The sequence below is a fragment of the Dunckerocampus dactyliophorus genome, chromosome 14, assembly GCF_027744805.1.
Source record: "Dunckerocampus dactyliophorus isolate RoL2022-P2 chromosome 14, RoL_Ddac_1.1, whole genome shotgun sequence".
In the NCBI taxonomy this organism is placed as follows: domain Eukaryota; kingdom Metazoa; phylum Chordata; class Actinopteri; order Syngnathiformes; family Syngnathidae; genus Dunckerocampus; species Dunckerocampus dactyliophorus.
In genome coordinates, this window is record NC_072832.1 from 3,556,937 (window position 1) to 3,579,775 (window position 22,839).

Genomic DNA, 22,839 nt, shown 5'->3' on the forward strand with positions numbered 1-22,839 from the left:
AACATTAAATGAGACAAAACTGGCTGAAAAGTTGACATCGACCTGCGTGTTACAAGTGACCAGTAGGGGGAGATATTTTTCTAAAAGCTCACAATACTATAATGTAGAATAACATGAATGTTACCACAAGTGAGCACCAGGGGGAGACATTTTATTAAATTATTAGCTCACAATGCTGTACAGTAATGTAAAATAACATGATGCATGTATACTGTTATTACTGTTATGGTAATAGTTTGAACATACATGCAAGTTACATTGGAATACATCACATCCTACACTTCACAGTTCTACATTTCCAAAAAGGAGTAGAAAGAAGCAAAGCTTATTTGATCCTACCCACCGTTCGTTTCGCATCAACTGCAATACATTTGTTCACCCGTATTCCAAATGTACTCTTTGCAAGTTAAAATACATAGGAAAATGATAAGGTAATACAGTGTTCCCTCGTTTATCACAGGGGACAGGTTCCCAAAATAAGTGAAATCCGCGAAATCACTAAGTTGATTTTGACTTAAATTCTGAAGCGCGATTCAGCACATAAGTCTGATTAATAATGGAAGCTCTCTGTAGCAGCATGAGTTGGCATGTAAACCAAGGAGTCTAGAGTTAAAACAGGAGTGCCGATCGGCATTCACGTCCGTGTTAGGTTTGGCCGCCATGATGGGGAGCAGAATCCAGAAACTATGCATTAAAAATATGTCCTCGGCACACTGCTCAGCTATTAACTGTTCTAATAGACGGTCCAAAAGCAGTGGCAGAGCTACGGCCCGGCCACTGGTGGCCGTGGACACCCCTGGTCACTCTCCGGCCACCCCTCTGGCCATGTTACTCTAATGTGAGTAATGGTCTCACCTTGGCTACCCAAATGAAACATTTCTGGCTCCGCCACTGAGTAGAGACAAGTGGAGTAGCCGAGCGACTCAACCATATATTAGCCTCACGGTCCACTACATGACCAGCCACTGGACTTTGAAGTCGTCCGGTCTCCGGAGGAACACACAGGTGAAAACATTGCAAGTGAGTTGAAGGAGTTTCTCCAGGAATGGGACTTCGATGGGAACTACTGACGATGGAGCTAATGTTCTGAAAGCAGCTGCCCTGAACAACTGGAATAGACGGGCTTGCTTTGGACACTCACTACACAGTGCCACAGGCAAGCTGACTTTTAATTCAATTATTCTGAAATTATATGGGTCAAGGTTTGTAGCTTTTCATACAAGACTCCGCTGAATTTAATGATATTGTCAAATCGTGATACATCCCAAAAATATTGTGATACATGCTGAGGTCCATATCGCCCAGCCCTAGTGTCTAGTCTTCACTGATGGCACTTGTCTCCCATGAAAGCATGCTTGCTTACTAACGTGGACATGTCGTGTTGGTGGTGGAGGACATGTTTTAGATGATGGCCCTGAACAGAAAAGAGATGGCAGCTCCAAGTGCCAAGCCCAGCGACATAAAGAAGGCCATGATGGCGCCCGCCGTCTCCGCCTCATGCTGAGATACTTTCCTGTACACAAACACGTCCCAGTGACAAAAACAACTTTAAAAAGGTCCAAGATTGTATATAATGAACACTTTAAAACCATGGCTGATCAGGTACTAGAACTATTATTATTATTTTATTATTATTAATAGAAAAGGGGCATGATAAAGTACTATTTTGACTTTGTCCACCATCTCGCCCTCTAGTGTCGACTGAGTGTTACTGCTATCCTTACGTGGGTCCATAGCACATGCAGAGGGAAGCCAGGTATCCGTTGGAGAAAGAGAAGAGGATCATGAAGACCATGTACCAGGCGTCGTGAGCAAACAGCACGGGGAGGTAGTGGCGGGGCTGCACGTTACAAAGCATGAAGAGCGGCACAAAGACCACCCGCAGAGCCACCAGGACGGGAAGCCACTTACTGTCCTTGCCGGGCTGAAGCATGGACGGACACACAAGTCACTACCGAATAAAAGATCCAGTGGGATTAATCCCTTTGATCTGCAGGACATTAGAACTTCATTTTGGGAAACCATCTGACGGAATGTGATTATTATTAGTTGTGTGTGTGTGTGTGTGTGTGTGTGTGTGTGTGTGTGTGTGTGTGTGTGTGGGGTGTTTGAGTCCCAAGTTGTTCCATAGGAAGTAATGGACTGGAGCCATCACACAAACCTTTATTAATTCTACAGGTGATGTTTTAAGTCATATTCCTACACTCCTGAATGCCCTACAAGTGTAAAAAATAAACCACTGTACGCACCCTTCAACGACAGGAAAAGGCCCACTTTCCCCTTTTCTAGGTATTAATCTAATCCGGGTTCAAACTGGAGAGAGAGCCAGAGAGGATGGATGGATGGAGGGAGGGATGGACTCAAACTGCGCCGCCTTTAACGGCTAAAAAGTGTTTGCAGAGCATTACTTTCATCTTTTAAAGGGTATTTATCTGTTCCAGGGTCAAACTGTGGCCATAACACACCATTTATTACCTCTACAGGCAATGTTTTAAGTTACATGGGAAGACTCCTTACTGTCCTACAAGTGTAAAGATAAGTTGGCCACAGTATAATACAAGTAAATAAAACAAACTATTGTAAATACACGTCAACTGGTGGTGGCTTTTATATGTATTGCACAAACTGCTGTTTATTTTAGCTAGACTTTGCTAGCTAAAATTGATATATGTCCAGCCAGACCCTTTCCTGTGTGGCATTGTCGAGTTCTATGGTTATCGTCACACTTTGTCATCACTGGTACCTTCTACGGTGGCCTCACAACACAAACAGGAAAAAACTAAGAAAAAGCAAAACAGACTTTTGGCGTCTGAGGCGTGCTGTTCCAGAAAGTGTGTGTGTGTGTGTGTGTTCAGTACTGACCCGCATACAAAAGGCCGTCAGACTCCTGCCAGCCCAGTCCATCAAGTTAAAGAGCAGGAAACAAGACACGGGGATGAAGTACGTGTCTGCAACCGGGGAAAACACACACCAGCATTTAGTGTTAGATCCCGGCTGTGTATGGACATAACTTTCAGTATGTGCACCTTTATCCAGATCCTCACCAAAACCCTTCTGTCCCACTACTATTTACTATTGAGTTATTTAGCCATTTGCTGTCTTAAATGGTATTTTCCCTCAGTACACTTCAAGAAGTACACTGTGTACTCAGTTGCTGAGTGGGCATATTTTGACAGAGTAGTGCTGTCCCAAATTGATTGCTGTTGTGTACTTATTATACATGATGATCGAAATAACTACGCCCTTCTTCTTCTTCTCTCCTTTTTAATGGTGAATAGAAACCACTCAACACCGCTTCGTCGCCAGCATTTGGATCGCCCAATAAAATGTCTGCCGGCTCCCCCACCGCACCCCCGGCTTCCACTGCATGCACGCCCACCATTTTGGCCGTTTTCAGTGCAACATCCGGGTAACGAGGCCGCACAGCATTTTGCTGTACTTATGTCACAGGTGACCAAAGTGCGGCCCGGGGTCCATTTGTGGCCCGAAGCATGTTTTCTATTCGCCTGCAGCACATTGTAGAAATAAAATCTGTCGTCTTCCGCTTTTCAAGGTTCGTCTACACTTGACAAAGTGGAATTACATGTGCATCATTTTGGGAGTAAAAGACAAGAAAATACAGTGAGAATGTCGAGTGCGGTGAGTCATGACACGCAAAATACTTCAGATATTATGTTGGCTTGTGGTCAAAGCTCACTTCTGGTCACGTGACGGCGACGGGTCACGGACATGGTTTTAAAAAAGCAGCGGATTGCTCGTCTCTACGGAAACAACGAGCAGGCATTTTCAGATTTTCCCACGCTGCAAGCGTTTTTCAAAAAATACCGTTTCAGGGCACGCAGAACGCCCTTTCCGTGTGGATGAGAAGCTGAAACGATGAAATACTTTGCTTTTTTGACCTGAAAACGTTTCCGTGTGGATAGCCTCTTAATGGATAAAAGATGAGCACAATGATTGACATGATTGAGGGAGGAGTTTAAGGTGTGCAGCGGCAACTCACCCCATCCTCCGTTTGCCACCGTCGACTTGACCTCGACGGTCACCGCCGGGAAAATTCCGATGGTTACGGTGAATATGAAGCACACCGACACAGCCATGACCCAAATCTTTAGGAAAAGGAGAAATATCACTCATGGTCATGTGACTGGTGTCATGTTATTCAGGTGCAGAGAGCTATAGTATATTCAACTACTGTAAATTACGGTGTATAAGCCGCACCCACTAAATTTAGAGCTTCTCGAAGTTGCTAGATGATGTCATCGACTAATTTGCATATTATTTGAACATGATATTGTAACAGACACTGTAAGAAAAAAGCAGAACCTCACAGGAGGGCCAAAAAAGTGAGGAAAAGCACCTTAATCACGTTTGGAACTACAAATAAACTTGATTATTTCATGAAAATAAAATCATTTTAACCCTCTAACCCTTGTCTCTATGCAAAGTTTAGGAGTTTAATGAGTTTGAACCCCGGGTACTGGCGGCAGCGAGTCCGCTCGCCACGACAGTTCGCAAGCAGCACGTGAAGCGATGCTTTGCTTCATGGATGCGTGGAGCTTCACCGAGCTGACAGTGCACACCAGAAATACCAGAAATCTCTCCAACCACGCCAGAAGAAGCGATTTTAATCTCGTATTGGTACTTGTCTTGTGTGTTTCTGGGGTGTATACCTTTTGAGTAGTACGTTGCTGTGTGACCATTTTATCTAAGATGACACCGTGAGTCAGACTGTGATACTGAGTGATGACCGCCTGTGATTTCCGATGGGTTGACAAGCTCATCGTGAGTTGTAGCTCGTAATTGGCTCCTGCCAAAGAAAGAGCTGCCCTTTCCTCACTGACTTTCGAGCGGCACAGTATTTAAACAATTAATGAGATGTCATGAGATTGGAACAAAGTCATAAATTAGCCACATTGCTGTACAAGTCACAGGGTTCAAAGTTTTTTTTTAAGTAGCGGCTTATACACCTTACTGAAGATTCTCAGCACAGTCACGCCAGGTTTGCCGTCGTCCTCCATCAGACTGACCACTGGCTGCTTCTCGTCTGGACTCTCTGAAGGACAAACCGACGCTGGCATTAACACGATCATCTGACAATTAAAACAGAAGTGGTTCAAAAGACGGTGCTACCTTTTTTGAGAAAATCCGTCTTGTTCTTCTTCTCCCCAGACGGTCTGGATGTGCTGCTCTCCATGTAGTACTGGAAGAACTCCTGGTGAGGACAGGCACAGATACAATGAGCACAAGGAAACACCAGTTGACGCGTAGAGTCAGAGCGCTTACCATCCTGGGCAGAGTGAGGTAGGAAATAATGGCGATGAGGATAACAAAGCAGGCTGTGATGAAGTAGCCAAAGGCGCTGTCCCGCAGGTCCGAGCCAGCTTGGAGAAACACACAACGGGCTTTGCTTTTCTGTCTTTTTTTTGGTGCAGAGTTAAAGAAGTGTGATGATAACCATAGAAGCTGAGTTGAAACTTAATACAATTTAGTGTCAGTGTAGCAATGAAAGAACTACATACGTGTCTGTCCTGGCTGCTCAGTACAATATGGTTAACGTGATAATAAGGCCAAAGCAGTAGTCATGAAAGAAGAAAACTGTAAAGTCAGCTGTGTCAGGCAGCCACACAAAGAAATCTCACGTGTGTGTCAAATGTTAAGAGTTATTGTTTTGTTATTACTTAACTTCTCTTTGTTCTACCTTAGAGGTTCCACTGTATTTGCATGTGTCTATTAGCACTGTGTGTGTGTGGTATCGTGTGTGTCATACTGGCCAGTGCGCAGATCATGGAGAAGGCGGCAAAGGTGCCGGCTAAGCCCTGCCCGCTCATGATGGGAGTGGTGTAGGAGGCGGGCAGAATCCCGGCCAGGCCGAAGAGGCTACCCTGGAGGACCGCCCCGAACGCTGAGGACGGAGACACATCAAGGAAACAAGTTCAGCCGTTTCAAGTCCAAAATGTTACCATGACACACATCCACTTTGTATCGTACATCAAAGCCAAACTGGCCGATAAGAAATGAACTGTATGCAAACGCAGGGAGGAATTCAGTTCCCAACTCCTACTGGTTTTAATCCTAGTGCACGTTTCACAGAAACTTTTGGCATGGAATGTAGATATCAAAGCTTCAGGGTCACGACTTCCCCCCCCAATCCTGATCAAACATGGCGTTCATGAGGAGCTGTGGCTTGTTTGGGGAGCTTATCCCTGCTGCTCCTTATAAATAAACACACGGCGTGAGATGATTACACACACTGGGAGGAAACCACTAATGCTGAGCTTTGTGTTTGAATAAGACGAGAGAACATGTGGGGATTACTATCTGCAGCCAGTGTGGAGTCTTCCATTTACTCCAAGTACAAGTTGACATCAGGTGCTTTGGACTCACAGTTGATGAAGACAATCTTGATCATGGTGAGTGTGAAGAAGGGCAGTGGGGCCACGTACACCTTCACCAGCAGGGCCGTCAACAGGAACACCACCAGGATGACCGCCAGGCTGCCCGTGATGCGCAACTTCTGAGGGATTCTGCATGAACATAAAGAGCATTGCAGCATGTGTTTGGGTACAGAGGCCTTAGATCTCCTAATCTCACTCATATTAAAGCAAACATTCCATAGATACACAAATATATAGACATCATTTCACCTATAGCTGCAGGCAGCAGATCACGGTGGAGGGAAGTGCTGGATGACTCCCTTAAAACATGCAGTATTACCTTGTAGGCATGGAAACAGTAAACATTCTAGACTGTGCAAAAGGCCACCATTACATTTGTTCTTGAGGAAAATAAAGAACTAGAATTTTACTCAGTATAGTGTAAACCTCCACCAAGGCAGAATTGTGGACCAAAGTTAAGTGAAATTTATTGCTGATTAATTTCATCGTGAATCAACGGAGTCAAAATGGGAACACAGTACTGACTGCAACCAGCAGAGGCACTGTTGCTTCAGTCTCAACCAGTTTGCTATCTAATGGGCTCCGCACACAGGAGGCGACCAACGACCACAGTTGGCTAAACTCATCGCCAACAAGCAGCAAACCCTGCACACATGAAGTGACAAGCGGTTGTGGTCAGCGACCGTGACTGTCAGATTTGGGGTGCATTTGCATCTAAGTTGAGAGGACAAAAAGAGGCTGCTGTTGATCGAGTACTCTTGCTAGTGCCGGTGTTGGATAAAATATGGACCCCTATAAAATTTGTACCTCTGCTGGTTTTGCGCATGCGCTGAAATCAGCAATACATATTTTCACGCATGAAATCTGTACCCTGTACCATCTCACAATGCCTGTTTTTTATACTACACCGAATCTTGCTAGTATCAAAGATAAAGTAAATGTCGGGGAAATTTTATGTTAATTTAGCAGATATGTTTACTGCAAATAAGTTCCCATGCTGCTGCTTCTCTTTATGTCGCTATATGTCAAATAGCCCTGGGAAGTATTCTTTTTTTCCTCCATGTTTACCAGCGAGAGAGTACTGAATAGCATCCTGTCTGCTCATTGGTCGATCAACGGCCATAGGAGACTCGCCCTGTCGCGCAGGTGCCAGAACGGACTCGAGGCGACGTCGCCTCCCGTGTGTGGAGCTCATAAAGCAGTGGTATCCAAACTGCAACCCTGCGGGCCATTTCTGGCCCACAACACGTTTTTTTATTGGCCTGTGCTTATTCCAAAAATAAAATTAAACATGGCCCGCATTCAAACTTTACAAAGGTTTCAAAGATGTGAGAAAAAGTTGAATGTTTTCAGACAAGAAGTGATCATACAAATAGAAATAACACAGAGAAAATGTCTTTCTGCTATTTCACTTTTTAGGATGTCTTCAACTACTTTTGATTTTTCATAAACAAAAAGGTAACGAATCTAAAAGTGGCCCCCTCATTCTTCAATGATCGTAGATGCGGAAGTTTGGACACCATCGGTCTGAAGAAAATGACCTTTACTCATTGTGAAAATGATTCTTCTTGTTATAAAGACAGCTACGTGAAACAACACACATTCTATGATCCGTGAACCAGGAAGTAGGCGTGTCTGTGCGGGTACCTCTGGTGGATGAAGGAATTGAGGCAGGTGAAGATGAGCAAAGGCACCATGGCGCACAGCGTCATCACGTTGTTGAATGTGGCCTCCAAGACGTTACGTGTGTCCCGGCCATCCACCGTCTGATTGCTCGTCTGATTGGCGGGCGGGTCCTTCAGCCTGCTGGTGAAGTACTGTGGGGGAAACCACCGCAGGGGGAACGACTGATGAGCTTTAAACCAAAATGTACTACTTTAGATATTACTGTTACTGTCATTTGTTATATTACAATATTACTGTCTCTGAATTGCAGTGTGCTACACTACTTCTCCTCCTATTACTTTCTAGTTACTTTCCCACCAAAATGCTACATTGCACCATTTGGTTGGCAAACCCGAAATTCCACCATTTAACTAGTTAACCCCTCTAAGCTCAGCGGGGATGGCGGAGGAACCTGGCGGACATGCCCCTGCAGGATGAAGCCACAGGCCAGCACTCTGCGAGTGAAACCAGGTGGATTTGGGAGGAACCGCAAACAAACTTCTCTTCTTCTAAAGTAGGTCCCAACCTTTCTGAAAGACGGGAGGCTCCCGCTATCGCTTCCATCTGTGTGGTTTCGGGGATTAACGCTCACATTTGTCCTGAAAGGATGTTTGACTCACCATGGTGGCCGTCATGAAGAAGTTCCACGGCAGGAGGGATCCCAAGCCCAGGATGAAAAAAATGATCCACACGGCATTGTATCTGGGAAAGTTCACATGGAGACGCAAATAAAGTCATTCAGTTAATGTCAACAAACAATTTGTAATTAGCTGGGGGTCTTCCAACAAGGCCGGAAACAACGTCTTGATGCTAATAGTTGAGATACTTTATTTTTAGGAGGTTGGCTTACTTGTCTCTGGGTGAGCTGATGGCGGTCATGCTTCTCTCTGGCTTGTGTGTGCAGTCTAGTCAGGGTTTTTTTTTTTTTTTTTTTAATCAGGGAGGCACCAGGTCTGAAAAACGAAGATAAAACGATTCATCTATGTCATCGATGTATCGATTTATAGTCCTATGATCCAACTACATCGATCTGTGCTCGGCAAGTTGTCATTCCGGACAACATATATCGATCAAACATCGTTTAAAAGGTAATTAATCGATTTCCTCCATTAGGAATTAATTAGGAAATAAAGCACTGGATTTAAGCACGGCAGGCTTTACTGTATAAAGATGTGTGTGGTTTTTTTGTATTTTTAATGATAAAGACGTTAAACGTTACTCGATTCAGTCTGTCTGTGATGTCATCGTCACACGCCAGCAGACAACAAAACGTTGCATGGCGGATGGCAGAGGGCAAGCCGGCAATTGATAAATAATTAAGCCTCCATTGCGGTCCAGTGTGTAGAAACACTTCGGGTTTTGCAAAGAGGGAGCTGTTCTAAATAAGTCCAAATGAGTCACCTCCTTGACATAGTGAACACACAGAGAAGTGCTCTGCGACCAGATCATGTTGATCTGTTGATATTTTGAAAGAAAAAATGTTGTAGTTGGTTTCATCTTTTGTTGAATATTAGTGCGCTGCTGTTTGTTTATTACAATGAGAGATGTAGCAGATTCATTTATTGAATATTGAAAATGAGAGCAGAAAAGGTTAACCTCCTGTTAATTTGACCTGAAGAGTTGGTTGCACTTTATTCAAATAACATGTGAATGCATTAATTGTTGTTTACTTGTTTCTCTATATCCATATTTCATTTATACCCAATTCCCTTTTGAAAAGGGGAACTTCTAGGAAACTTCACCTGCACTGTCCAGTATCCAGGTGTTTATTTCACAGTCACACTGGTTGCATTTTTGGCTAAACAGTTACTGAATCAATGTAAAGTTACTGAATCATCACCGATCGTGGTCACACTTTACAATAAGGTACACAAAAATACAGTAGCTACAGAGGAACTAATGAAGAACTAATGATGAACTAATGACTGAGGCACATAACTTTAGAGTAGTTACTGAGGAACCAATGAAGAACTAATGAGGAGCTACTGAGTATGGTGGTTACTGAGGAACTAATGAAGAACTACTACATAACTAATGAGTAGTGGTCAGGCTTTGGGTTAGGTAGGTTCGTTCCTCATTAACTACTCTCATTTTATGTACCTTATTGTACAGTGTTACCCGAATCGTATCCTTCTAAATGAACCAATATCGTCCTTGAATCGGCAAACACTATTCGTGATACGAATCGAATTGTTATTAAAACACATCGTTATACACCCCTATCCATAATGCTTGTGAACCACTCGTTTTGCTTTTCATCGGGGGGTAGAGGTATTAATTCATCGTGCAGGTAAGTGGCATTTTTACGCAATGAACCAAGAGTATGGGCCAGCAGTGAGGATAGTTCAGGAGAATTTTCCTTTCATTTCATGCACATTTCATTTCCCTTTTTTGTGTTTCCGACATTACTCATCAAATACGTTCGCATTGCACATCAACTAATCAAATAAACAACAGGTAATATGAAATACCTCAGCGCCACGGCCTGCAGCAGCCTTGCCACGAAGTCACACCAGCGTTGCGCCACAACAAACCTTCGATGAACCAGCATGCATGCACTCAGTTTCCACCATTCACCTTTCATCAGCGTCCCTTTTAAGGATTCCTTAATCCATGGACAACGAATGAAACCGGTGGCCTACCTGTTTGGCAGTGGGGCGTGGCTTAGCGGACACGGCTCCTTGCTTCTATCGCGTGAGGCCCTTGGCGGCTTGTGTGCGGTGTAATGATGTTCGTTAAATACCTTTTTGTTGACACTATGTTGCGGCCTCCTTATACCTTTTAGCCGCTAAGAGGGTCGGAATGGGTCCTGCGTCTTGATGACGCACTCGAACGGAGACGCTGAACAGTGTTGGGCGTGGTGCAGGTTTATTACAATAAGCTTTCATATTAATGAGACCAAAGCAGGAGAGCAAACAGATAAATTGCATGTGAAATGATGGCAGGTAGCACACAGTCACACTGGTTCATTGTACGTACCATGCCAAAGCACGTTTACATTCATCATGTCATGGCATGAAACGGCCGAACTGCACCTTTCCTGGATTATTGAGCATTGTACGGGCTAAACTGAAAATAGTGTCATTTATGACAATAAAGATGTAAGATTAGAGAATAAATGTGTACTTGTGTCAAAATCCCCACACACGCGGCTTTATCCTTGTAATACTGAGTTTATTGCGTATAATCATGCACGTGAGCAATACAATCGGACAGGAGGAACATTTGCATCAATTACCGTGGAACCTCAGCTTGCGTACGCCACGGTTAGCATATTTTTTGGTTTACGTCCAACATTTACGAAAATGTTTTATTTGTTTCATGTACACCTCCCGGTTGGCGCGCAATATTGTGCGCGTCTTGTTGCGTTATTAATACACTGCGAGAGTCCAACTGTGTCGTCACATATTTTTTTTCCAATCACAAAACATCCCCGTTAGCATCCTACTAGCATGGAAACCAGAACCGTAAGTCATTTCCCCCATTTCATTGGAGGACAAGCGGCATATACTGTATAATGGATGGATGGATGGATGGATGGATGAGTGGATGGATGGATGGATGGATGGATGGATGGGTGGATGGATGAGTGGATGGATGGGTGGATGGATGGGTGGATGGATGGTGCTGCACCAGACACCAGAAGGAGCCAGGGGAGCCCAGCCTGAAGCTAGATTGTCCAGCTAATAATCTAAAGCCAACAACAAAAGGGAACATTTGAGTCCATGTTTTGTTTACTAGCACTGTTTAACACACTAATCTGTGCACCAAACCTTCCTGTTTACATTCACGCAACCAATAAGAGAAGTGGTTGTTTGTACTTGATTGTCTTGGATGAAGACTGTTTGGTTTTGGATTAAAGGGGAAATTCAACAATAAAGCAACATCCTTGAGTAAAATGGAAGGAAGATGGATGCCTGCAACTAAACAGGTGTACTTGTGGTTTTGCAACTTAGTTGTGCTTCCAGAGCGGCCGTACGTTCTCTCATTTGATGCATTATTCTGACATTTCCGTGTTGCTTTTAAAAGACCAACTTTAGCAGCAAACAGAGCTCCTCTGTGTTTAATTTGAGAATATCCTGACATGTCAGAGCAATGAATGTGCTGGAAGTGGCTTTCTCACCACATACAGACATTTAAGAGAAAGGAAAGGAATTTCAAAGGATAGCCTCTTTAACCCCTAAATGGCTCCGGAGACGAGGTCGAGTGAATTCCACCTGAGATGAAGACTTTTAAGGGATTAAGTGTCTCCCGATGGGAGGTCTGAGGTAGAGGCATCCACTCCTGGTCTTTACCGCCAAGATTCCCAACAGAGTAGGACTTTGCGGCTGGTCCGTAAAGGTCACATCCTAGTGCGAAATTGCTGTCACGTGGGATGAAATGCTCCGCAGAGAATGGATTTCTCTTAATTAATAAAAAGCTTTCCTGGGACCTACTGGTTCACCTCTGACATCAGTGGCTATGTCACCCACATTCTTTACCAAAAAAATAAAAAAAGACTCCTAACCTGACACACGCTCTGGATTGCAATCACTGGCCACTTCATTTGGCACACCTGCACAAATGAGATCCGACACAAGAGCCCAGGAGAAGAGTCCCAGTTCTTTCAGCGCTAACACTGTGTTTACACACATCAAGTGTGGGACAGGAAGAGTAACTGCCTCAAACAAATGGTGTTTGTTTAAGGAGTAGAGGAGTGACTGTACTTGTCAAATACAACGCAGCGCAACCTTTGACTGGCGGGAGTCATGGCTAGCGATAAGTGTCAAGGAGAAGCCAGAGCTTGAAAACCCTTTTCCGTCATTTAAGGCTCCTGCTTGGGACCCCTCGGTCTTGGCGTAGCGATATGCCCTTAATACGTTCCACAAGAGCTGCGTAGTGAAACTGTAAACCGACTTTGGAATCTGACATTGACTCTATAAGGAAAACATGTTACATAAATAAGGGGGAAATGTGCTGATAACCATAGAGCAGGATAAAGGTTCTGGCTGTTCAGTACAGTATGAGTAATACGATTAATTAAATACACATATTCATTTCAACGAGCTGATGCTAAGGCAGAGGTGTTCAAAGTGCATCCTGGGGGCCATTTTTTAAATATTTTTTATTCTAAAAATACAAACAGGAAGACATTAAAATTGTTATACTGAAGCTAACCAATAATAAATAAACTACTTCTTACCACTAATGTGACTTCTGGTGCTGCATTGTTTTGCACTGTACTCCGTATCTGTAAAAGACGTGTTGGTATAATATCTCAACTTGTGACCTCCAAAGGACTATACCATGGGGTGATGAGGATTGACAACCATAGGGGGTAAGATGTCTTCACAGACTGAGTGTCTGGGTCATATTTTGGAGCTAAAGTGAGTCTGCTACCAGAGGGTACTTGCCTTTTGGGTAAGGCGAGGGAGAATTCCTCAGGAAAACAGTCCTTTTGAACTTGCCTGAGCAGGGACAGTTCGGCTTGGCTGACGTTCTCAGCTATGGGACTGGAGTCGGCAGCCTCGCCTTGACATGCTCGAGCTGAAGACTCTAGTTTGAATGTGCTGAACTGGCAGGGATCAGCCAAATATGGGTTCAGGGAAGTTGGGACATGGCCACAGAACTGGGCTCTACGGAGTTCAGTTGGGTCATCAGGTGAGGGAATGTCTTGCTGCTGAGGTGAAGTGGGCTTTCTGACGCATTGATCTTAGTTTATTGATCTCCTTGTTGTTGGAAGCTGCTTTGCTGTGGTCTTTGGAGTTGAGGTTGAGGAGGTCATCAGAAGGAAAAGCAGTGTGCGCTGAGGGGTGGACGACTGCTGCAGCAGAACCTTGAAGGGTCCAACCTAGACGAGTCTGCTGGGCCTCCTGGGGGTCTTAGGACCATTTTCAGCAAAACACAGCAACTTTGCAAAGCAGAATCTCAATAATAAGTAACTGGTTGTACAGTCTCTGGGGGTGCTTGAGTTGAGTTGTAATATTTCAAGATGGGTCTGATTGCATTGCTGGTACTTTTGAGGTAGCACTGAGCAGCTTGGTGATTTCTCCCACAGCTCCAGCAACGCTTCTCAGTTTTGATCCAAGCTGCCTTTTGGTCTGCAGTGAACCCTCTGAACTCTGGACATCGGTTAAAACAGTGTTGCACATTATCACAATAAGGACAATATTTCTGGGGTTCCCCCAGTTGGGTCTGAGGTTGGTCTGAGGTTACTCAGTGACTGGTGGTTCAGCGAGGACCTCACCGATGCGCCGCAGAGCTAATTTGTGAAGCTGCCCATACAGTCAAGTGAGGGAAGCCATAGTGTTTGTGTAGCGGGTTGGCCTATTGCTATACAATGAGCAGGGCGTCCTCCAGCTGGAGATGATCAACAAGAAGCTGATACTTGCAGCGCTCTGTTGCATCTTCAGGCAATATATTTTCCAGTGCTATTTTGAGGCAAGCAAACTGGCGAGGGTCATCCTCAGTGAAGAATATGAGGCTTTGGCCCTCTGTATACAGTCTCTGTTGAAGTGTGTATGGCTCTGCATACTGAACCCTGGTTCCCCAGGGGGAGGATATGACACTGGAGGTGGGGGCGTAGGCAGTGGCTCATCAGATGGAGGAATAGGAACATGGTAAGTACTCTGGATCAGCCACTTGTTGAAAGTTATGTATTTTGAACGTTCTTTTTAACACTGTGATTTCTGTAATGTTTTACTTTAAAATGTCAGTGAAAAAAAATGAAAATAAAAACACAAAGCTGGGATGCAGGCTGCTCTTTAAATATATAAAAACATGCCAGCCTATCTGCATGTGTTGGATTCAAGAATGTAAAAGTGGCCTCCTTGTCCTTTGATTTTTTAGTATGCAGCCCTCAGTGGAAAAGGTTTGGACATCCCTGTGCTAAGGTAAATAAACATATTAATATTAGCATTAATATCTTTGTTAAAGCGTAAGTGGTGACCCAGCTCTTGTGTTGATTGGGTGTAGATAACAAAATGGCGTTTCGTATGTGGAAATGTGACGCGAGTACTCGCTTGAAAAGTGCATCAGTGCACAGCAGTGAGATGGCGTCAAAGATGAATTCCACACTGTGACACACACACAGGAACAGAGGGTCAAAATTCTCAGTATGTGACCCTAACTTCTCACCCCAGACACCAATCAGCGATGAGTCGACGCCGCTCACGTTTCATTTCCATTACTATTATCACTTTAAATGGTGATTTAAAGTGGCTGCTAACACTGAAGGTGTTGCTTATCAAAATATTTAAAATATTCACATCGTGGCTTACTCATTGCAGGCGGGGCCGACCGGGCCGACCGGGCCGGAGATTTGTGGGAACTGTCCGTGGGTCCAGAAAGGTCGGGGACAGCTGCTGTATCACATTAAATGTGCCAAAACTAGCTTAAAAGTTGACATTGAGCTGCGTGTTGCAAGCGACCGGTAGAATGAGATATTTTCCTTAAAAATACTGTACATTCGCTCGCAATGCGGTAACGTAGAATATCATGATGCATGCGTTACCACATGTGACCACCAGAGGGAGTCATTTTGTTTAAAAACATTTTTATTCTCTCAAAATGCTGTACTGTAATGTAGAATAACATGACGCATGTACACGGTTTTGTGCTTCCCAACAGTCTTTTTCTTAAATGTAACAACCTGAAACATTCTGCACACAAAATTTACTACAAAATGACAAATAAAAAAGACAGTAAAAGCTGCCTATTCTATTTTATGACAATGATACAAAAATAAGATGGAGTTTGTTTTTTTTTACAGACATACAAAACATTTGATGAACAATGCCGGCTTTAACAGAAGTGGCACATTTCATGTCGCATGCATTTACACACTATTCAGTAACAATGTACCTTACATGGAGTATCATGGCAACAAAAAAATCATAAGCAGGTATACATTTATGCACATAATACTTTACTCTTTTAATTATTACTTGTAACGCAAATGTTTTTTTTTTTTTAATTATCTTGGCCCTAATAGTCCTTGTAAATGTCTTTTGGCGTTAAAATGGAGGACTAACCTGAGAAGAGGCTCAGTTATAAATGTGTCAAGACCAAAAATAATAATAATAATAATAATATTTTGTTCCATCTGAGGCTCTTAGATACAATCTTCACATCAACTCTTAATCAAATTGTAATAATTCATTAAAAAAAAATGTTAGGTTGCATTCTGGGAAATAACCCGTCAGAAAGAGAGGCGTTGAGGTTATACTGATGCCAGGGTAACGGCACGATGAGGACAAGTCAACTTATGGAAGGCTGAGGTGGTCTCTAGTCTTCACTGATGGCACTTGTCTCCCATGAAAGCGTGCTTGCTTACTAACGTGGACATGTCGTGTTGGTGGTGGAGGACATTTTTTAGATGATGGCCCTGAACAGAAAAGAGATGGCAGCTCCAAGTGCCAAGCCCAGCGACAGGAAGAAGGCCATGATGGCGCCCGCCGTCTCCGCCTCATGCTGAGATACTTTCCTGTACACAAACACGTCCCAGTGACAAAAACAACTTTAAAAAGGTCCAAGATTGTATATAATGAACACTTTAAAACCATGGCTGATCAGGTACTAGAACTATTATTATTATTTTATTATTATTAATAGAAAAGGGGCATGATAAAGTACTATTTTGACTTTGTCCACCATCTCGCCCTCTAGTGTCGACTGAGTGTTACTGCTATCCTTACTTGGGTCCAAAGCACATGCAGAGGGAGGCCAGGTATCCGTTGGAGAAGGAGAAGAGGATCATGAAGACCATGTACCAGGCGTCGTGAGCAAACAGCACGGGGAGGTAGTGGCGAGGCTGCACGTTACAAAGCATGAAGAGCGGCACAAAGACCACCCGCAGACCCACCAGGACGGGAAGCCACTTACTGTCCTTGCCGGGCTGAAGCATGGACGGACACACACACACACACACACACACACACACACACACACACACACACACACACACACACACAGTAAAGATGCTGCTGATGGGTTTGATGGACTGAAGATCACATGATGGCGAAGCAGATGACAAACATTTACAACACAAACTCGGTTAGCCCCACATTCCAGCGAAAATAAAGTAAAAGATCCAACGGGATTATTCCCTTTGATATGCAGGATATTAGACCTTCAATTTGGAAAACCACCTGACAGAATGTGATTATCATTATTAGATTGTGTGTGTGTGTGTGTGTGTTCATACTAACCCACAAGCAAAAGGCCGTCAGACTCCTGCCAGCCCAGTCCATCACGTTAAAGAGCAGGAAACAAGACACAGGGATGAAATACGTGTCTGCAACCGGGGAAAACACACACCAGCATTTAGTGTTAGATCCCGGCTGTGTATGGACATAACTTTCAGTATGTGCACCTTTATGGTTTTGGAATTCCGCTGCTGTTGATGTGTTCAGGTCAGAATAAAGTCCTAACAAAGCGGCAGACTCTTTGTGTCTCTGCCGGGAGCTACACTTTTGCTGTTGTCACAACAGAGGCTTGCCATGCTGTGTATGCGTTAATTACGCTAAAATTCCATCCATCCATCCATTTTCTATGCCGCTTCTCCTCATTCGGGTCGCGGGGGCATGCTGGAGCCTATCCCAGCTGTTCTTTGGGCGACAGGCGGGGTACACCCTGGACTAGTCGCCAGCCAATGGCAGGGCACATATAGACAAACAACCATTCACACTCACACTCACATTCATACCTATGGACAATTTAGAGTCGCCAATTAACCTAACATGCATGTTTTTGGAATGTGGGAGGAAACCGGAGTACCCGGAGAAAACCCACACGCACACGGGGAGAACATGCAAACTCCACACAGAAATGCCCAAGGGAGAATCGAACCCAGGTCTTCCCGATCTCCAGGCTGTTACTGTGTGGCCAACATGCTAACCACCGTGCGGCCCTTACGCTACAATTAATTAATGAAATAAATTAGTTACCGCAGTTAAGGTGCACATTTTTTGCCAGCCCTATTTTAAAAAGTACACAACGTTTTCATTAGCTTTTAAAAAAAAATAAAAAATACATGAAAATACTAGTGACCAACCCCGCCCCTCTTTCGGTGTGCGGCACTCTGTGGAAAAACTTTTGAACACTTATGCACACAAAAGACTAAGTGTAAGTACAGAAGTGCACAAATGGAGATACAGCAATTGCTCTAACAAAGCTAATGCTAGCTTAAGACTTTTGCGCGGTACTCTTTATGTCCATCGTACAGCAGCACGTGATGTATTTTAGAGAGTTTTTGTACCCTGAGAGTCCAGTGTGGCTTTTTTTTTTTTTTTTTTTTTTTACAGAAGAAACATCCATTTGAGTAGAACACACTCCCCCCTCAAAGAGCATTGCAGCCACAGATGATTGAGGGAGTAGCATTTGGCGTGCAGCGGCGACTCACCCCATCCTCCTCCGTTTGCCACCTTCGATTTGACCTCGACGGTCACCGCCGGGAACGTCCCAATGGTTACGGTGAATATGAAGCACACCGACAGAGCCATGACCCAAATCTTTAGGAAAAGGAGAAATATCCCTCATGGTCATGTGACTGGTGTCATGTCATTCAGGTGCAAAGAGCTACAATGTATTCAACTACTTATTCCACATCTTTTTGTACCTTACTGAAGATTCTCAGCACAGTCACGCCAGGTTTGCCGTCATCCTCCATCAGACTGACCACTGGCTGCTTCTCATCTGGACTCTCTGAAGGACAAACCGACACTGGCATTAACACGATCATCTGATGATGAAAACGAAAGTGGTTCAAAATATGGTCCTACGTTTTTTGAGAAGATTCATCTTGTTCTCCTCGTCCCCAGACGGTCTGGATGTGCTGCTCTCCATGTAGTACTGGAAGAACTCCTGGTGAGGACAGGTACAGATACAATGAGCACAAGGAAACACCAGTTGACGCGTAGAGTCAGAGCGCTTACCATCCTGGGCAGAGTGAGGTAGGAAATAATGGCGATGAGGATAACAAAGCAGGCTGTGATGAAGTAGCCAAAGGCGCTGTCCCGCAGGTCCGATCCAGCTAGGAGAAACACACAACGGGATGATACATTTCATCAACAAAGTCTTCTTTCCTCATGTTGGAAGTAACACAACATTCACTTTCACTGACTTGAGGGAAACCTCTAAAAGACAAATGCTCAAAGTTCAACGGAAATTGGATTATGATTCAAAATTCAAGATTCAAGAGGTTTATTGTCATATGCATAGTAAAACAGGCAGTTATACTATGCAATGAAATTCTTATTCTGTTCATTCTCCCAAGAAAAGAAAGAAAACACAAGAAAAAGAATAAGAACATAAGAAACATATATACCAATACATTAAGCAACAACAACAGAAGAGACATTAATACAGAAAAATAATAAACATAAATAAATAAATAAATAAATAAAGTGCTATGCGTGTGTGCGTGTGTTGCGTGCGGCGTGTGTGAGTGCTTCGTTGAGAAGCCTGATGGCCTGTGGGTAAAAGCTGTTTGCCAGTCTTGTCGTCCTGGACTTCAAACTCCTGTACGTCTGCTGAATTTAAACTTCCTACAGCTTAGTGTCAGTGTAGCAATGAAAGAACTACTTATGTGTCTGTCCTGGCTGCTCAGTACAATACGGCTAATGTCACAAAAAGCCAAAGCAGTAGTCATGAAAGAAGAAAACTGTAAAGTCAGCTGCGTTTAGTCGTAATGTGAAGGGACTCTCCTCCCAGCCACACAAAGAAATCTCACGTGTGTCAAAAGTTAGGAGTTATTGTTCCCAAAGATGTATTTATAGGTCTTTTACGATTTTTTTGTGCTCAGAGGCAAAAAGAGGTGGTGACACAAGTGCACACTAAAAGATGTCGCTGTTAGATGTCACGGCCACAAAGTGGCAGAAGTGCATTTGATAAGAGCTCAGCATGGCTCATTTGCATGTATTAACACACTCAGCAGCAAGAAGGAAGTGGAAGAGCATGGAGGAGCATGCAGAAGGTGACGCATTGGAGGGAAGTTTTAAGGCATGCATGTACGCACGCACACACAGTTTAGTTCCACATGTGAAAATTGTAAATAGTTCATAATGCTATATTTGTAAATAAATTGTTATTTTGATCTAAAGCACTTTTTTCTGTTGTTTATGTTGGTATAGTTGTTTAGATATTTTAGCTGTCACAAAAGGACATAAATTGTGTCAAATGTTAAACGTTATACTTGAAATGTATCTATTCTTCTCCCTTTTCCTACAGCGAACTGATATTTTCCTGAAACTTACGTATGTTCTATTGCTGATTACTAAAGAACAGAAGAAGGGAGAAACAAACTTTTTTTTCCTGATGAAAGAGTAATCTTTCTTTTGGTAGGTTCCATGTTTATATAGCCATAGAACACAATATTCTGTGTGCCTTGAAAAATCAGTCAAAATACTGAATGATACTGAAGGGGTTGCCTTTTTGAAAAATGGCTGGGATTGAATGAGTTCAAAAAATATTTTTCTTATTTTCTTATTAAAATACAAATTTTTTTCTAATGTTTTCACTTTATTCACCTTTGTTTTTTCTGTTTCTGCTGTTGTTTTCTTAAATTTTCCAACATTTTCTTCCTGTAATTATGACTTCCCATAATATTTGGACTTTATTTTTGTATCATTCTAACTTTTTCGAAACTTAAATTTCCAAAAAATGACAAATTTATTCGTTTTGTTTGTTTCTCACTTTAAAAAACATATTTTTTCATATTTTAACTTCATGTTACTAAGTTTACCTAACATGCATGTTTTTTTTTTATGTGAGGGGAAAAACCACACACGCACAGGGTGAACTAGACCGATTATGACGTTTCACAGATTATTCGATTTCGGTGAATATGTAACCAATATATGAAACTTTTTTTGCAGTGCAGTGTGTTGCTCCTTGCCTGTGCCTCTCTCTTCTGTCTGCTCCCTGCCTGAGTACCTTGCCCCTCCCCCTCACACACAGACAGCAGTGCTCTCGCTCTGCCGCTCTCTCTCTCACCCAGTCCGCTGTAGAAAGAGACCAACGCGAAAAGAAACTGCACGCATGGTAAGCTGTGACTTTGTAAAACAATATAACACTACACTTTAGTGTCACGCTGTCAGGGACCATCAAGGACAACATTCTACTTTTCACGCAAGTTTTAGAGAGGTATTAGAGTGCTTTAAGTGGTATACGTTGCATCTCTGTGAAATAAACATAGATGCAACTTCCTGATCTTCATTTGGTCGTCTTCTGCTTCTTTGGGAATTATATGAATTTATGTTCATGTAGAGAATATAACCTGTGTATATCAATGCCCTTATTTCATGTATTGGCCAATATATCGGTTATCGGCCGATATATCAGATATTGGATTTTTTCCAGCCCCCAGTATCGGTATCGGCCCCAAAAATCCCATATCGGTCAGGATCTAATGCAAATTCCACACAGAGGCGCCCAAATGGCGTTTCCAACCCTCAATCTCCTGACTGAGGCGAGCATGCTACTAACCACTCCTCCACTGTGCTCCCTGCTTTAGTCTTCTATCAAAGTTATTAAAGAACATGATGTATGTGTATGTATGTGTAGTATGAAAGTTAATATTAAAGAGAATGTTGCACCTCCTCAAACAGTATGCCTCTGTCACGCATTTCTCATCATATTAAAGAAGCTAAATTAATTTTTACATGTGTATGACAGTTAAAATGTAAGTTAACACATCGCCTGTATAGTTAATGAAGGTTTACGATGGCAACAGCTTGACACTGGAACTGACTATTTCCATTTCAGTATTTCCTACGGGGAAATACGGTTCTACGTTAGAGGTTCCACTGTATTTGCATGTGTCTATTAGCACTGTGTGTGTGTGGTATCGTGTGTGTCATACTGGCCAGTGCGCAGATCATGGAGAAGGCGGCAAAGGTGCCGGCTAAGCCCTGCCCGCTCATGATGGGAGTGGTGTAGGAGGCGGGCAGAATCCCGGCCAGGCCGAAGAGGCTACCCTGGAGGACCGCCCCGAACGCTGAGGACGGAGACACATCAAGGAAACAAGTTCAGCCGTTTCAAGTCCAAAATGTTACCATGACACACATCCACTTTGTATCGTACATCAAAGCCAAACTGGCCGATAAGAAATTAACTGTATGCAAACGCAGGGAGGAATTCAGTTCCCAACTCCTACTGGTTTTAATCCTAGTGCACGTTTCACAGAAACTTTTGGCATGGAATGTAGATATCAAAGCTTCAGGGTCACGACTTCCCCCCCCAATCCTGATCAAACATGGCGTTCATGAGGAGCTGTGGCTTGTTTGGGGAGCTTATCCCTGCTGCTCCTTATAAATAAACACACGGCGTGAGATGATTACACACACTGGGAGGAAACCACTAATGCTGAGCTTTGTGTTTGAATAAGACGAGAGAACATGTGGGGATTACTATCTGCAGCCAGTGTGGAGTCTTCCATTTACTCCAAGTACAAGTTGACATCAGGTGCTTTGGACTCACAGTTGATGAAGACAATCTTGATCATGGTGAGTGTGAAGAAGGGCAGTGGGGCCACGTACACCTTCACCAGCAGGGCCGTCAACAGGAACACCACCAGGATGACCGCCAGGCTGCCCGTGATGCGCAACTTCTGAGGGATTCTGCATGAACATAAAGAGCATTGCAGCATGTGTTTGGGTACAGAGGCCTTAGATCTCCTAATCTCACTCATATTAAAGCAAACATTCCATAGATACACAAATATATAGACATCATTTCACCTATAGCTGCAGGCAGCAGATCACGGTGGAGGGAAGTGCTGGATGACTCCCTTAAAACATGC

At 43.5% G+C, this 22,839-nt stretch overlaps 2 protein-coding genes across 9 annotated transcripts in view; both read right to left on the reverse strand.

The window, feature by feature from the left end:
- Window positions 1-137: 137 nt before the first annotated feature.
- On the reverse strand, window positions 138-12,752 carry LOC129194358 (equilibrative nucleoside transporter 1-like). Of its 6 annotated transcripts, XM_054799540.1 has the most exons (15): window positions 12,568-12,751; window positions 10,703-10,901; window positions 10,532-10,594; window positions 8,911-9,013; window positions 8,681-8,762; window positions 8,043-8,212; window positions 6,385-6,524; window positions 5,768-5,902; window positions 5,284-5,381; window positions 5,131-5,212; window positions 4,968-5,053; window positions 4,001-4,106; window positions 2,863-2,948; window positions 1,725-1,924; window positions 138-1,513 (listed from the first exon to the last, which is right to left on the reverse strand). In XM_054799540.1, exons 4-15 carry the CDS (start codon window positions 8,937-8,939, stop codon window positions 1,402-1,404), a joined length of 1,326 nt encoding a protein of 441 aa, XP_054655515.1. In that variant the 5' UTR covers window positions 8,940-9,013; window positions 10,532-10,594; window positions 10,703-10,901; window positions 12,568-12,751; the 3' UTR covers window positions 138-1,401. The 6 variants fall into 6 exon arrangements, with proteins under 6 accessions (XP_054655515.1, XP_054655517.1, XP_054655516.1 ...); XM_054799542.1 differs by lacking the exons at window positions 10,532-10,594; window positions 10,703-10,901 and having other exon boundaries at window positions 12,568-12,752; XM_054799541.1 differs by lacking the exons at window positions 10,532-10,594; window positions 12,568-12,751 and having other exon boundaries at window positions 10,703-11,140.
- Window positions 12,753-15,570: 2,818 nt separating this feature from the next.
- Window positions 15,571-22,839, reverse strand: part of LOC129194357 (equilibrative nucleoside transporter 1-like) — a 37,010-nt gene continuing 29,741 nt past the window's right edge. For 2 of the 3 annotated variants that reach the window (XM_054799537.1, XM_054799538.1), the window contains 9 exons: window positions 22,518-22,657; window positions 21,901-22,035; window positions 18,974-19,071; window positions 18,821-18,902; window positions 18,658-18,743; window positions 18,442-18,550; window positions 17,249-17,334; window positions 16,736-16,935; window positions 15,571-16,524 (listed from right to left, as the gene is read on the reverse strand). In XM_054799537.1, the coding sequence (XP_054655512.1) occupies window positions 16,413-16,524; window positions 16,736-16,935; window positions 17,249-17,334; window positions 18,442-18,550; window positions 18,658-18,743; window positions 18,821-18,902; window positions 18,974-19,071; window positions 21,901-22,035; window positions 22,518-22,657 (1,048 nt within the window). In that variant the 3' untranslated portion in view covers window positions 15,571-16,412. The remainder of the gene's footprint in view (window positions 16,525-16,735; window positions 16,936-17,248; window positions 17,335-18,441; window positions 18,551-18,657; window positions 18,744-18,820; window positions 18,903-18,973; window positions 19,072-21,900; window positions 22,036-22,517; window positions 22,658-22,839) is intronic. The other variant, XM_054799536.1, reaches the window with a different exon arrangement.

What these genes read in the sequence shown, in the direction of transcription:
- LOC129194358 (XM_054799542.1), bottom strand. Translation starts at nt 8,939, where the DNA reads ATGACCGCCATCAGCTCACCCAGAGACAA. An exon ending in CATGATCTGCGCACTGGCCA is followed by an intron (nt 5,382 to 5,767) that starts GTATGACACACA and finishes TGTTTCTCCAAG; the next exon opens with CTGGCTCGGACCTGCGGGAC. An exon ending in GACGGATTTTCTCAAAAAAG is followed by an intron (nt 5,054 to 5,130) that starts GTAGCACCGTCT and finishes TTTGTCCTTCAG; the next exon opens with AGAGTCCAGACGAGAAGCAG.